The following is a 15,940-nucleotide window of genomic DNA, read 5'->3' on the forward strand; positions in this document are numbered from 1 at the left end:
GTTTTCTGCCACTCAAAGCAGAGAGAGACATGCAGAGGGAATAAAATACATCGATCTGCAGTCAGCCAAAAACGTCCCTCTCTTTTCTAAGACAATAAAAAGCCATTTGACTACAGCACAGCTGATCCCTGCTGAGCCTGATCGATGACAGTCAGACATGATGGGGACTACTTTGCCCCATAAAGGATCCTGTACACCGAAGCAGATCTCTTAAATTGGCTGCTATTATGTTGTGGCTTACTTAAAAAGCATCAGCACAGCGTTGTCTGTGGACTAGTAAAGCACATTGTTAAACCTGTTGGGAAGATTTTTGAGCTGATTCTTGAGGGTGTTTTTCAACTGTGAATAGCTAAAACCATTTAAAGGAGAAAATCACTCCCGTTTTGTTTGATCTGTCTTTATTTAGGCATTAAAAAAACAGTTCATGAGTAAATACTTGAAAAAATAATGAAATAATGCTAATTAACAAAAATGTTTGCATGCTAACACTTGGTACACATGGTCATGATGGCATTGTCATTGTCACCTCAAGGCCTAAGTACAGCCATTAGCTGTTGGTGGGGCTGCACACCAGTTTATTGTCACACTAAAGTGTTTTTCTGCCACCTGTTGGGTTCCAGTGGTTTATTATTCCAGCCTGTGGGGGAAGAAAGAGAAGACATTAGAAATTCTACTTAAATCCAGCAAAAGTCTGTTTTCGACCTTGCAATTTAAAAAGGTTGTATGCAGCTACTGTTTTTAAAGAGATCCAGTGTCAAGTTCTCACAGCTGCAAGCAACTGAACCAGTTTTCAGAAAGGGTGTACCGAGGCCTCTGTGCCAAGTCTCCTTACAGCCCAGAGTGGACATCACAGTTTATATAGGGTGCTTTTCATGTCCTCCCTTGTCTCTTTGAGTTTTCTGAGCTGCACGTTTTTTTTTCTTTTTGTTTTTTTGTTTTTTTTTCTAGTGTGAGCCTGGGACCCGACCTGGCTCACAAATCAATATATGCCTCTGTCAGTTAGGGGATCCGTCTGTGAACTGGCTGAGGTGCATGCATGTGTGGATATTTGACTGTGTTTTTGTGTGTGAGAGAGAGAGAGATAGAGAGAGTAAAGGAGACACGAGGAGAGAGGGAGCCTTGTCAATTTAAAATTGGGTAGAACAATGGTGAGCCAAGGTTTCATTATCCTCCAGGCTACTGTACCCACACAGTCGACAGCTTGTTCATAGAATGGATTTTACGACAGCCCTAAAAGCAACACAGACAAATGTGGGATTTTTATAGCAGAGCACTTCTTGGTGAGATGAATGGTTCAGTGATTTCACACTGCTTATGTATGAATTTTGCAACATATCACATGAATTTTGACATTTAAGTGAAGCAAAATCCAATAGTACTTATAATGCATTCCCTTTTGCATGAGTAAACATTTTTCTCTACAAATTGACCTGAAAATGGCAGTTTATTCAGTAGACCCCATGTAAAAAGAAAAAAAAAAGAAGAAGAAAAAGCAGCAGGACGCAGTAGGTGGCATGCGACACTGCGTCGTTTACAGGTACAAGCCCTCTCTCGTGTGATGCTCACCTACAGCCTCAACATTTCCCTGGATGCAGCCAAATGGTGGTGCATTTCAGAGGCCACAGGGCTATTTTTTCTTTAAAAGCTGAGGTGTCAAAACAGGTATTTCATGGTTGGATACCCTTTTTAATCTGTCTCTCTCCCCAAGAGGCTTCCAGTCTGCTGACAGACCTCCTCTGTCTTTGCCACACTAGCTCCGGTTCTCTCCTGCCTTTCCGACTCAGAAAGGAAGACAGTCCAGCCCAGACCAGCCGGGCAAGTCTTCAGACCCACCTGATCTATCTATTCTTATTGTCTCTATTTAACTACAAGACAGTTTGTGTTACTCAGTGTGTAAAGACTTTTTTTTTTTTTTGTATGGTGCTTCAGCACATTTGTACTTGGATATTTCCAAAACAAGATTTCACAATTAGAGTAAAGACACTAACCGACATCTATAGAGGAGGGTTGCCAGGGAGAGGAGGAGGTAGCATGATGATTTAATTTTCTGTACACTGAGCAGCGTGTGTGCACTTCAGCAGCCTGAGCTCCCAGACACTCGCCTGTCACTCGGCGGATGATGAATACAGCTGCAACAGGCCATGTGGGACATATGTGTGTGTGTGTGTGTGTTTCCCATTGATAAAACATAAAGGGACACGCATGAATGCTGGCTCCAACTTTAAATTAGATTCACTTTCCGTCACCAAGCGTGCATGTGTTCATATATACTGTATGTGTGTGTGTGTGTGTTTGCTTTCATACACTCACACATTCTCTTTTATCTTATCAGAAGCTTTGGTATAATAAACAAAGCTGTCAGAAGGAGATGAAGCATATGCAATATATTGGTATATTTTATGCTACTATGATGGTATCTGTTATTTTGGCACACTCACACAGGCGGACACAACCTCTGCTTCCCCACGTTACATTTCGCTGGTATCACATACATGAAAGACATTTGAACTTATTTAACCGTTGATTTTGTCTCTTCCTCTCACAGAGGCTTCGATCCTGTCTTACGATGGCAGCATGTTCATGAAGGTTGTGATTCCAAATGTCATGCACACCGAGGCAGAGGATGTCTCCCTCCGCTTCATGTCCCAGCGGGCATTTGGCCTCCTAATGGCCGCCACATCCCGCGAGTCGGCAGACACGTTGAGGCTCGAGCTGGACAGCGGGAGGGTCAAACTGACTGTCAACCTAGGTATCGTATAAACCGTCCCCGTTGGCTTACCTCCCCTCGCGTTCTAGAGGAGGCCTTACTGTTTTTGTGTTGTCATTCTTTTGTACTTTTTCTTTATGGTCCAGACTTGATATCAGACCTAACACATACTAAAACCAGTTTTTCTAGTTTTTGTCTTTGTAGTTGCATGTACTGTTTTTGACTTGCCTGAACTGTAAGTTTTCTGCCTTGATGCTTAGTTGTCTTTGTAAATTTTTATATCCATCGATCTAACACTTAACCAAGTTATCCATGCATTGCAGCACATCTTTTGAACACATCATAGATCACTTTAGTCATGCTCATTATTGTGTACAAATAGATTTTTTCCAAAGACATAGCATTTTGCTTTTTGAATCACTTTGATAGATGGCACTGTCCTCAGACATACACTAATTTAGACAGCAACAGATTATTATTAATTCAGATTATACTCTGCCATCTATTCAGATCTTCAGGTAAGCATTTGTAAATTTTAGTTCTGCACTGATCGTATGCATTCTTATCATGTGGATCTATTCCTGTGGTCTTTATTTTATTTTATTTTTTTATTGTTTTCCTCATGGTAGCGGGTTCATGTTTCTCTCTGTCCATTAGTAACCCTTGGTCTAGCTGGCATCTCCCATGCCTTGTTCAAAGATGGCACTCACCCCTTCAAAGGCCCCGAGCCTGCGGCCCATCTGGCAAACAGCCCGATGCCACAGCACCCAGCATGCCTGCAGATGGTGGTGTGAGTGGTACATTTAAGTAGAGTGCAGGCCTTTATACCAGTGAGCCTAGAATAGGTACTCTCGATATAAAGCCTATGGGTACATACAAACTATAAGAATGCCACTCATTTATTATAGAATGCAATTTACTTGGTTACCACAGCTGCTATAATCATGGACCATCTGTAGTCCATATTTCATGATTTTAATGTGTAATGTAGCCTTTTTTCCAAACAGTTTACATTTAGAAACTAAATAAATCCAAATTCTAATCTAATCCGTTTAATTTGTGGAGCCTTAATTTCTGTAACTTCCATGGGATCCTCTGAGAGGGGGTCTTTAGGCCTCTGTATGGTGTTGGTGCTCCGTGGCTCGAGGCTGTTTGCACCCACTTTTCTGTTGCGGTTGACGGCACATGACCAGCCTGGTCACATGGATTTCAACCTGCGCCTGCCAAACACAGGTTCAGTGCTCTCCCTCGCGTGGAGATTTTAATGAGAGCCTCAGTTTTAATGGCACATGATTTAAAACTGCTTAATTTCACAGTACACAGTGGGCTACCAGTATAATATTTTGGCTCCGGTTGCTGGGTTGCAAAATCGATGTGGCCATTGAATTGCAAGCGACCATTTTGAAACTGAACAACTCAACGTGTAGCTAATAACTCCACTATGTCTTTTTTTTAATAATAATACTCAAACTTCTAATTCAATGCAAGCCGATCAAATTAAACCAAACAAAATAGTTTAACCAGTACAGTACTACTGAACAGTATTGGTACAATATTATTTAGGAAGAACTGGATTGGGATTAAATTGGACTTCCAGTATTATATGTGCAGTAGTATTAACCATCAGTCGCCAACCAGGCTAAAATGGCCGCCGGCGTCATGTGACCGTCCCCGGAAGGTGGCTTTTCTTGCTCTTGGATGTCTGCAGCCATAACCTTGAAGGATGCGATTTCATCTGTCACTTATTCTCCCCTCCCCATCTAGACTGTGTCAGGATAAACTGTAACACCAGTAAGTCAACATTCTTCTTCTGCAGCCTTCTTCCTTAAATCAATGTTTGATTATAGCCTGTGTGCTAGATGTAAGGGCAGGAATGTGTGAATGTGAATGTGTGGGACTGATAAGAGGATTTCTCAGATAAGAGGGGGGAAAAGTCATAGCCAGAGATCAAAGTTATGCAAATCTGACTTAATGTACTTTATATATTTTAAATGGCCCATTTTTCAAATTAATTCAGGCAACTAGTTCTTAATCTTTCCCTGTGTGCCTATAGCTACTCACTGCACATTTGCAGCTTCAGACTCTATGGGCTATATTGTTTTCCCAATTATACTGTAATATATTGCTGTGTTGCCTCACTTGCTTTGTTTTCTTGCCTCCCTTATTTTAGCATATACTTCAGTATAAAGGCGTATAATGTGATAAGCAGAAGGTGTTAGCGGACATGCTCTTACTCATGAAAAGGACTCTTATTTTTCACTGCCTGGTAGAGAGAGAAGAAAGTGAGAGAGAGAGAGAGCAGTGACAAAGTTGAGGGGTTTCAGGTCTCTGTCTGACTGTCTTTACTGGAGTGGCAAATTGTAGACGCCTGTTCATGTTGATTGTGTTGATCTTTGCCATTAAGTAGTGATCAGATCAGTTTTCTTGAACTTGCAGCCAGTGTGTCCTGATTTGATTTGTCAGTCACATCCAAAGCATCAAACGATTTGAAAAGTTGCTTCCTAGCAAAGGTGAAAGCAAACATTGACAATTCAAATTGCCTTCTTCATAGACATACTGTATACTATTATTTGTCCACAGGGTAGGGCCAGCAATGGACAACACAGCTTTAATGAATAAATTAATTTTTTTTATAATTCTGGTCAAGAAATCTCTGACTAAACAATACTGCTGCTTTGAATTTACAACCTTGGTTCAGTATTATTCAGCAGATTCAGAATAAGCTGCTCTGGTGTTTTGGTAAGCTAAATGGGGCTGGATTGCCCTCTAGTGGTTGGTTAGATGAATTACTGAACTTCACAAAATCTCTACAGGCCCTACCGACTGTATTTAAAGCTGCAGTAAAACTACATTTTGTGGTAATATGTCTCCAGTAATTGAACTCATATTAATCAAGTCTGAAGCTATAATTTGGAAGCATCGTTTAAAACTCTCAGCCAATGGGAAATGAGTGAGGGCGAGAGAGAGAGAGAGAGAGAGAAAGAGAGAGAGAGAGAGAGAGAGAGAGAGAGAGAGAGACAGACAGAGACAGACAGAGACAGAGACAGTTATATCAAATTCTACCTGGACTCTGTGGGTTGAGTCACAGGTTTGAGTCCTTGTGTGAGTAACAGCAAATGTTTTATTTTTCTGTCAGTTGTGATTTGTATTGTTTTCCTCTGTTGTCTGATCCAAACCAAATTTTTGTTTGGCAAGTGATCCCGCTATCTCCAAATGAGACAGATTTTAATCAGAGAAATTATTTTAATTCAGACAGTTTAATCAGACAAAATGTTTTGGACATCACATATATCGTTGAAAAGTCTTTTCCTAGTTAATTTTCCCAGTTTATTTGGCTTTTTTTTTTTTTTTGTGAAAACAAAGATTTGGTTTGTGCTTGTACTTCCCCCGTCCCTTGACTAACTAACCCTCCTCTTCAGGCAAGGGCCCTGAGGTTCTTTATGCCGGACAAAAGCTCAACGACAATGAGTGGCACTCGGTACGAGTGGTCCGCCGTGGTAAAAACTTCAAACTCACTGTGGATGACGACATGGCAGAAGGTATTTCTCTTGTGAACATGATATGCATGTTTCTTTTCTCTTTTTTTATTGTCTCTGTTTAATCTCATGGTCAAAATTCTGTTTTACAACTTTTTATAAACCTTCTCATAAAAATCAGAGTAAGAATAGTCGTGTGGGACATGTGCCATTAAAATTTCTTTGTGTTTGTGCTTCTTATTTGAAACAAGTGTGTACTACTGATTATCTCTAACATAGTGCAAGGTTAGAGAATACAATATTGGAAATTTACAGCACTGACGGCCTTGTGTCTCATCATTAATAAAGTGGAAATTCTGGCCTGATGTAACAGTTTACTGGTCTGTGATTTCACTATTTGATAATCAGTTTCCCGACATGTCAGTTTTTACTTTGACATGAAGTGAAAGTGCAACTGGTTAGGCTAAGGTTAGTTTGCATTATCCCTCCTCCTCTTCAACACCCTCATCCCTTGGCTTCTTCTCCTTCCTCTTCCCTCCTCCCTCTCAGGCCAGATGGCGGGCGACCACACCCGTCTGGAGTTCAACAACGTGGAGACGGGCATCTTGACCGAGAGACGCTTTGTCTCCTCTGCTCCGTCCTCCTTCATAGGGCATCTTCAGGTATGAAGTGCTGTGTGTTCATGATGCAACAGATGTGCAATTTTATGCCTACCACTGATAAACCCATTTTCTGAAGAGGAGGGTTTTTTTATTGTCATTATTCATCATCTAAGCCCAGAATCGAGTCATCATTTTCAGAAACAGGTATATGTGAGCAGTGTTTGTGAGAACAAATCTCAGAAAGATAGAAAAGCTTAGTATTTCTAATTTTCAGGGTCTTAAAATATGTTCATTATGATTGTTTCCTTTTGATTGGGTATGACTACTGAAAATACAAAATTGTACATTTGCCATCTGGAAACTTTGTGTACTATGTTACCTTGACAGTCTGGGTCTATTTAAGTTAAAGCACGCTTCACAATTTCTATATAACACCATGTCTCAATAACCCTCCTCACAGAGCCTGAAGTTCAATGGCATGCAGTACATTGACATGTGCAAGAACGGGGACATCGACTTCTGCGAGCTTAACGCCCGTTTTGGCATGCGCTTCATCATCGCTGACCCCGTGACCTTCAAGACCAAGGGCAGTTACCTGGGCTTGGCCACTCTACAGGCCTATACCACAATGCACCTCTTCTTTCAGTTCAAAACCACCTCGCCTGACGGTTTCATCATCTTCAACAGCGGAGACGGGAATGACTTTATCGCTGTCGAACTGGTCAAGGGGTGAGTGGGGACGGCAGTGATGGTGAAATGTGAATGTGTAGTCCAGAGACTAATATTGCATTTAAAATAGCAGCACTGATGTTTGGTTTCTCAAAGTATGGTTAATTTAACACTGCTGACCAACTATCAGTGCCAAGAAAATCTCTGTTGTACCTTTTTCTAAGATTGTAAAAGCATAAAAATCATTGTGTTGCAGTGAAGATCACACACACACACACACTTTCAAAACCTGATCTCCTGCTTCCTCCCTGCCAGGTTTATCCACTATGTGTTCGACCTGGGGAATGGGCCAAGTCTGTTGAAGGGCAACAGTGACAACCCTCTGAATGATAACCAGTGGCATAACGTGGTTATCACACGGGATGCTTCCAACACACACACACTCAAGGTGGACTCAAAGTCGGTCACCCAGAATGTCAATGGAGCCAAGAACCTCGACCTTAAAGGTACCACATCCTTCCTTACCAGCAGTATACACACACACACATGACTTCTTTTAGACCAGAGTCATCATCTGAAATCTTCAGACTTGACAAAATCAAAACGAGTCTGGACTTTGACACTAAAGGCTCGTGACTTATTGGATTTTAGTGTTTTGACTTGGAATGATGTCATTTCCTACCTAAAGATGAGGAACTATGTATGGAGTTATTGTTGCAGTGAATCATCAGTGACTTTCAACATTTTGAGACCAGTATATGTGTCTAGTTTTAGAAAAAACAATCTCCATTTTTAAATGTGTCTGTTATATTAAAGATTTTTTTCCATCCTGATAAAATATTTTGTTATTTGCATCATGAGGAAAAGAGGTTGTAATTAAAAAGTGATTTTGATCTGAGGTTTGTTTCAAAATCAGCAAATAGTTTTCAGTTAAAAGAAATTCTTCACTAAAAGTTAGATTTCATAGTTTTGGTGACATTAATTGAATAGTCCCTAAATAAGCCACTGACTTCTATATCTTACAATTAATTTACACACTCGTCTGCCTCTCCCTCCCTCCTCGTCTCCCTTCAGGTGACCTGTTCATTGGAGGTCTGGGACCCAACATGTACCAGAACCTCCCTAAGCTGGTGGTTTCTCGAGAGGGCTTCCAGGGCTGCTTGGCTTCAGTTGACCTCAACGGTCGCCTGCCAGACCTCATCAATGACGCCCTTTTCCGCAGTGGGCAGATTGAGCGTGGCTGTGAAGGTACAGATGGCCTGTAGTGTCTAAGAATCATGACCTGCCGTGTGAGATTTATTAGTCTAATTACACAGCTCTTCAGTGGCCCTTAAAGCCATTTGCTGGCATTGTTAATCCTACTTTTTTTTTTCTCTTTGCCAGGCTTTGTTCACATTATAGGATAAAATTTGTCATTCAGTTTCTCTAATAATAGCTTGTTAACATTTTATGTTGCATCAATAAATTTTAAGATAACTGGAAGTGTTAAAACCTAAATAACAAAAGCAATGCAAGTGGAAAAAATAAGGTTTCACTTCAGGTCTCATTATATTATTTTAAGTTGTAGGTAACTTTACAAGGTAAGATATTTATAATCAACCTCCTTAAGAGTGCTTGTGTTTAACCACAGTAGCTACTCACCATCATGATGGTTTCCCCTCTCCAGCAAATGAAATGACCATTCTGTCCATATTAGCTATTCTACTGTACTGTCATGACAAAACTATTTGGACCAATTTAGTGCTTAGTAGATTTGTACTTTTTCCCCTTTTAAAACTTAATTGTGTTAAAAAAATATATTAGTTCTTATGTATGGTGCAGGCCTCAACATATGTCCTCTAGAGGGCAGCAGAAGATTAAGATAAGTTCAAAGAAACAGAGCAACCTTTATGAGGAGAACACTTGCCAATTATATTTAAAGCCAAGCACATTTAAACAAACTGTATTATGAAAAAGATACCACTATGTAGGAGCTTTCATAGTTGCTGAATCCACACACAAACACAAACAACTGGCCCTGCTGCACTTTGCCAAAGTGACAAACTTGTGCTTAGTTATAAGAACTCTAACAATGCTGGTCCCTCACTAACCTTTACTCTTGTTTCCGCTCTGCTCTGTTCTGTTTGTTATTTTCTTTCTGCGCTAACAAAGTTGGTTTCACCAAAGCCGACCTGCAAGGTAGAGGGTTAAACTCCGCCTCCCGGAGGCCTGCTTGCCTGAAAGTCTGCTGTGTGCAATGCATCATGGGTGTCACCATGGCAATAATGTCCCCCTCGGTGCGGCAGAGGTGACTCGCTCTCTGAAAAGAAAAATGAGAAGAGAAATAGAGAGAGAGAGAGAGAGAGACTACTAGCAGGCAAAACAAGTGATTAAGTAACCAGAGGAAAATAAAAGTGTATGATTATTGGTTAGTTAGTGTACACTGCTGCAGTGTGAATGTAGATAAACCTACCCCACTAACTACCAGTCTAGGTGGAGGGACATACTTGATAAAGCTGCAAAGACTTTGAGTACACAGTATAATAAAAGAGAGCAAAGAGATCAGGTCAGATGAGTGACGTTCACACAAATACGTGGCAGTCATGTAGACAGTCTAAAAGCAGAAGCAGACAATTAGAGTACTGTGTTCTTGTATGTCAAAGCCAGTGAGACAGAAGAAAGAGGCTGTCAGTGCACATCCAAACACTGTCAGTGTGCTGCTGGTGTATCAAGCCTCTGTTTCTTTTTTTTTTTTTTTTTTTTTCAAAACCCATCATGTTTGATATTTACCCAGATGAGTGTTTTTCAGAGAGAGAGCGGCCTCCTGCTGCAGCACTCAAACACAGCTAAATCCTCCATCGCTCGCACCAGCAAACGAGCTCTGTTGTGTGCATACAGACGTTAGATTCACACGGATGCAATATAGAAGTACATGTATGCTCACATAATGGGGATGCCTGGCTGACTACCATTATTGTACATTACACAGTAAATGCACTTTCAGCCGGCAAACTTCAAGTGTTTTCTTCTCTTCACATTGTCTTGCATAAGACAGTTGCTCTTAAACACTGTTTACTTGCATTTGTCTGCCATTAATTTGGATTTTTTTAAATTTAATTTTACTTTATTTACTTTCATTTGTTTCTTATGTGGTTATCAGAAGGCTTTCTGCCCCTCCCTCCACCCCACCACTCTGTCTAGACTCCGACGGGATTGTTTATCTTGTTATCTATGCTGTGCGCTTGTCCTTATCTGCATTCCCTCTCAGTAAGAGTATTCAAAACTAAGAGCTATGTGTGGTGTAGAAGAATAGCAAACACACATCCAGTTTGACTTTGAATACCCTCCTCAACTCCTGTCTGACTGAAGTGCATACACGAGGAAATGCACTACGTGTTCTCAAGTGCTCTTTGCGTCTCTTTTCTCCTCTGCTCTTCATGAATTCTGTCCGTCTAGTGTGTCTAGTGCTCACCGTCTTCACCGTGAAAGAGATGTTTGGAAAAAAAATTACTGCCAGGGCCACTTTTATTCCATTTTATTTATTTATTTTTTTAAATGGGTATTGTTTATTGTACTCTTTATCCATGAGTCATTTGTTAAAAGGTTATTTTTCACGTCTTGTCTTGCTTGTTCATGGAGGGAATGCAGCGTTCTAAGTTTTACTCTGCTAAAACTTTTTTGAAATGTGTTGGAATGATGGAAAAAAAAAAATTGCATGCAAGTCCACCTGCACACACTCTCACAAAGAAGGAAATGAAAGGATGTTGACAGTGTCATCACATCAGCCAAGCTGGGGTCCAGTTCTTCTGCAGTAGCGTGTCTTAATGCAGGTTAGAAATAAACTACCATCGTCTACAGCATTTTTGCAGTAGTTAATTCAGCGTGTGTGATGATGCTCCCACTGCTTGAGAGGCGTGCTGCTGATCCTGTGAAAACCTGGCACCTCTTCTTCGACTTGCTAGTGCCGTGATTTACCCAGCATGTAACAGGATTCCCCAGACTGTTTAAGTGTTTTGTACTCCAGGTCAGGCTTCCTGTGGTGGCACTGTTTGCTCCTTGTTCTTTCTTCTAGGCCCACATGCTGCATATCTATCTCTCTAGAGTACATTTCTTCTGCATGGGTCCTGCATTGTTTAGGCTCAGCAGTAGCTCTCGCTGTTTCTTGACTGTGCGCCTGTGGTATCTCTTTCTCTCTCTCTCTATCTCTCTCTCTCTCTTTCTCCCCTCTCACCTTTATCCAGGCCCAAGTACGACTTGCCAGGAGGACTCGTGCGCCAACATGGGTGTGTGCATCCAGCAGTGGGAGAACTTCACTTGTGACTGCTCTTTGACGTCTTACACGGGGACTCACTGCAATGACCGTGAGTACTGCTGGGCCTAATGTTTACCCGCACTTGATTGCGTGTGCATTAAAGGAGCACTCCACTGATTTTTTACGTGTCAAAGTCAGTGTATTAGTCACAGAGGGGGTACCAAAAGGCATTTGAAAACTGTTGTATAAAGTTTTCTGGGGCTCTGGAGGAAGAAGATGACACAAGAGACATCTCTTAAGTAGTTTACCACTCCGGGAGGGTCCAACAAAAGTCAGGTTGCATTGTGGGAAATGTGGGACCCAGTGTTTTTTGTAGCTTGGTCCATACTGAGGAGCAGAAGTGTCTTGACTTCTGGTGCAAATCCCACCTTTAATGGAAATGCAATGCTAAATTGTTGGAGGACTCCTTTAACACATGTGCACTAACACCAGGTACACACAACCGCAATGGTATGCTTACATTATATAACCGCATCCTGCATACAGGAAGGATGCAGACAAACACATATTATTCTAATAATCTGCAGTAAATTCATACTCATGCAACACACACACACTTACATACAAATTCATGTCCCCCTAAATCGGACAGTGAGTCTCATATCCTTGGCTCAAGGACTCCGAGGCTGCTTCACTCATGTGTCTATTAAGCCTTTGTCAGATTTGTCTTGAAAGCGGCGCTGAAAGCTTCATGTGATCTTTAAATGAAGCTACTGAGAGATGCCGGCAATTGTTGAGGGTGTTTTTTGTTTTTTGTTTTGCTGCAATGCAGGCAATTTGTCGTAACAGGTTCGCTTGATGTCTCGAGCTTTCACATTTTGGAGCTTCGGAATGAACGGCTGTGACTGATGATGTGTAAAATATCCACTTCTGCCTCAATCGTCTTTTCATAAACGCCCTTCAAATAACTATCGTAGAAGCTGAAGTGTGAGTTTGTGCGTGTGTGTGTGTGTGTAGGGGTCTCTTATCCCCATGACGACAGGGGACTTCCCCTCAGTAATCACGGTTGGCGGTCTTTCATTTAGCGGTTAATAGTGAGGGCATACTGCTGCTGGGCCAGACTAATGAGGTGGTGGAGGGTGTTAGGAGAGCTGCTCTCTTTGAGCGCTGGCATCCCCTAATCACCCAGGCCTTTCTGATGTTAGACCCAGCTGCTGTGTATGACTTCATGTCTCTCAAATCCCAATTTTCTTTTGCTTTTCCTTCTCATGGCTCGTCTTTCTCCTCCTCTGCAAAAGATCATCTGACGCAATCGTTTCTATGCAGGGCGAGTGATCGACTCTAGCTCTCACTTGGTGATGGGAGCTGTGTGTTTATGTGTTAATTAGTGATGAGAAGCCCTCATTAATTCACCTCCTGGTGCTGCCTGGGATGACTAAAAGCGAGGTTTCATTGATTTCGCATTGACACAGGCATATTTCTTCTTGAAACACCAGAGCTTAGATGGTAACTTATTTCACATGTTCATGACATAGCAGGTTTAAGTCTTAGTTCTCCTGTTGCTGGTTTTGGAGATAGATGTTCACTAATATCGACTGGACTGTCCAAGCGTATAATAGCATTCTTAACTGAGCGGTATTGCCCCTAATGGCAATTTTGTAGTTGATTTTCTTTTTCTTCTGGTACTCTTTGAAGCTATTTCTTTTCATTTCCTGGGCTAGAAGCAGGAAAATAAATAAGAGAAAGAAATAGAAAAGGATAAAGAGGCAAAGTCTGGCAAACAAGCAGTTTGGTTTGGGAACTTCGCTGGAGATTACATTTCAGAAAGTGCACACACAAGTCTACATGACACTGTCTGCCCAAGATAAGGGGTTTAGTTTACTTCTCTTGGATTGACCCGATCCTCTGATGTTGACTCTGATGACAGTCTGTGCCCCTGTGAGGTTTCGTGAGCTCAGCAGTGCAGTCGCACACCACGAGGTGGCAGTAAATCCATGAGCAGGACCGCACTCCATCCCTCCGCTCTGGGAGAAAATGAGATGCAATCCCCTGAGCATGAAATCAGCTTTCCTGTTATTTTCCTCCACTGCTTTGCCTCTTGTACCTCTCTCTCTCTTTATCTGCCCCCCCCTTTGCAAACCCACAGCCCATCCAATTTCTATAGTTATGGATCATAGAGAGAATATTGTGCGATCTCCTAAACAATGCAAAATCCAGTGTAGTGCAGTACAATCATATTACCCACAATTTTATTGCGCGATTGAGGTAGCTTGATAAAAATGAAATCGGTGAACACAGTCTTTGCCTTGTGCTTGCGTGTGTGTTCTGTGGCTGCCTTTTATTCAGTGAGCACAGCGCTGAGAGAGAGATTCTAATTAACAATGTGGGAGGGGAGCTTCTCCTTCTGGTTCTCTCGGTCTCTCCCTCTCTGATAGCTGGCAGCAAATATCAGTAATTGTCTTCCTCTCTGACTCCGTCTCTACCCCTTGCCCAAATGAAGAAACTTGAACAAAGTAAAGTGAACATTTCTGCCAGTAAAGCCTCTCGCGGTTTCATCTGTGCCAGTTGTTAGCGTCGAGCCTCCGTGCCCTCTCTGCACTTCTCCATTGTAGCCAACAGGACTCTAGGTGGCAGAGAAGAAAAAAAAAGAGAGAGAGAAAACCTCAGCAGGCAGGAACTATCTACGCTCCTTCCATTTATTCTTGTGTACCCCTGCAGCCCGCACTTTGTGTCTGCACACCTTTACTTATGGGAAGAAGACACAAAGAAAGAATTTGCAGGGTTCTTTGCACCGCACAGGCCATTCTCAGAGCCACTTGGACAATCTGGAGGTACATGTCATGCCCGGCATTGCTAAAAAAAAAAAAAAAAAGGAGGGGGGTAGGGGGTGGACTCTTTTTATAGCATTTTCATCCTGCTTGGTTCTGGCTCACTGCTTTTGTCATGCTCATCTCCATCTCCCTGTCGTCTCATATCTATCCCTCTTTTTCTCCTCCTCTTTTTTTTAATATTCCTCTCCTCTGTTCTCCTCTCCCCTCCTCGCCTCTCTGTTTTCTGAGCGGACCTCTCCCTGTCAGGTTCTATGAATACCGCAGAGTTTCATTTAAATCCAAGGACATAGGAGCTGTGGGCCAAGCAAGAAGAGCAGCGGACACTCCTCTTCCACATCCAGAGCAATTATTCAACTTACGTAATAGAATTATTTCTGCAAAGGTCGCTGCATTGTTCCACAGTCAGGAACACAGTAAACAAACAGTGGAGAAGGAAGAGGGAGGCTGAAGACAGGCAACAGAAAACTGTTCGTCAGTTTGATGCTGACATCAGTAATTGTTCAGATAGATTTAGTGATGAATTTCTCTGTCAGTGCGATGATCCCAGCGAACCCTCCGCTCCTGCTTAACCCGATGTCCTTAATTTTCTTTCCAAGGCGTGTTCAGAAGGCTGTAACCATATCTGGCTAACTGCTTACATAAATGACAACACCGCAGCAGCATTGCTTCCTTCACTATTTAAAAGAAAATAATCATGGCATTTGCCTCGTAGTCATTTGTCCTCTGCTCGTTGGAGACAGGAGCGAGGGGAGAGAAAGGGGGGGATGAAAGAGGCAGGAGTTGAGGAACAAGCTGTATTTCCTCTGGTCCACAATGTTCTACTGAGTAGAAAATCAACAATAATAACAGCATTTTCCCTCAATTGACTGATGCATCTGTTCGACAGTATTAAACCTAGAGGAAAAAAAAAAAAGTCAGCCGCACAATGGCGCTATTCTCTTTGACGTGACGTCAATGATGAGTGAGGGTTTTAGAATAAACAAGCAAATGAGAAAAACACACTCAAACACATGTTCAGACTGCTGCTAGAAAGGAGAGGGTGTCTGTGGACCTCCGCCTGCGTACAGGAGGAGTTCTCATTTGAGCATTGAGTAATTTAACCTGCTGTCTCTGTAAATGGGATTAAGCAGCTCGAGCTGGCTGGGATGGGCAAACAGGTGTGGAGCAGGGGTTAGTTGGCTATAAAGCACACCCTGGGAACCATGGAGCTTGGCACAGTTTCAGCCGCACACAGATGTAGCGACTTTAGATCGTAATACGTGGACAACTTTGTCAGCCAGTCTAGGCAATCGATATTAAGATTAATCTGGAGAGGAGAGCAGTAAACAGAGCAAAAACCCTGGTTTTCTTCTTGCAAAAGCTTACAGAAAGTTTTCACACAGTGTGTGAAAGTACCTTTTTGGCTAAAGAGGGCTTATAAGTGG

General features: G+C 42.0%; 1 protein-coding gene across 1 annotated transcript in view; it reads left to right on the top strand.

The window, feature by feature from the left end:
- Positions 1-15,940, top strand: part of LOC121199408 (neurexin-3b) — a 260,973-nt gene that overhangs the window by 98,345 nt on the left and 146,688 nt on the right. The window contains exons 11-19 of the mRNA XM_041064054.1: positions 2,546-2,749; positions 4,472-4,498; positions 6,127-6,246; positions 6,733-6,845; positions 7,246-7,514; positions 7,770-7,960; positions 8,529-8,702; positions 9,606-9,632; positions 11,675-11,794. Of these exons, the coding sequence (XP_040919988.1) occupies positions 2,546-2,749; positions 4,472-4,498; positions 6,127-6,246; positions 6,733-6,845; positions 7,246-7,514; positions 7,770-7,960; positions 8,529-8,702; positions 9,606-9,632; positions 11,675-11,794 (1,245 nt within the window). The remainder of the gene's footprint in view (positions 1-2,545; positions 2,750-4,471; positions 4,499-6,126; positions 6,247-6,732; positions 6,846-7,245; positions 7,515-7,769; positions 7,961-8,528; positions 8,703-9,605; positions 9,633-11,674; positions 11,795-15,940) is intronic.

The sequence above is a fragment of the Toxotes jaculatrix genome, chromosome 19, assembly GCF_017976425.1.
Source record: "Toxotes jaculatrix isolate fToxJac2 chromosome 19, fToxJac2.pri, whole genome shotgun sequence".
Lineage (NCBI taxonomy): Eukaryota > Metazoa > Chordata > Actinopteri > Toxotidae > Toxotes > Toxotes jaculatrix.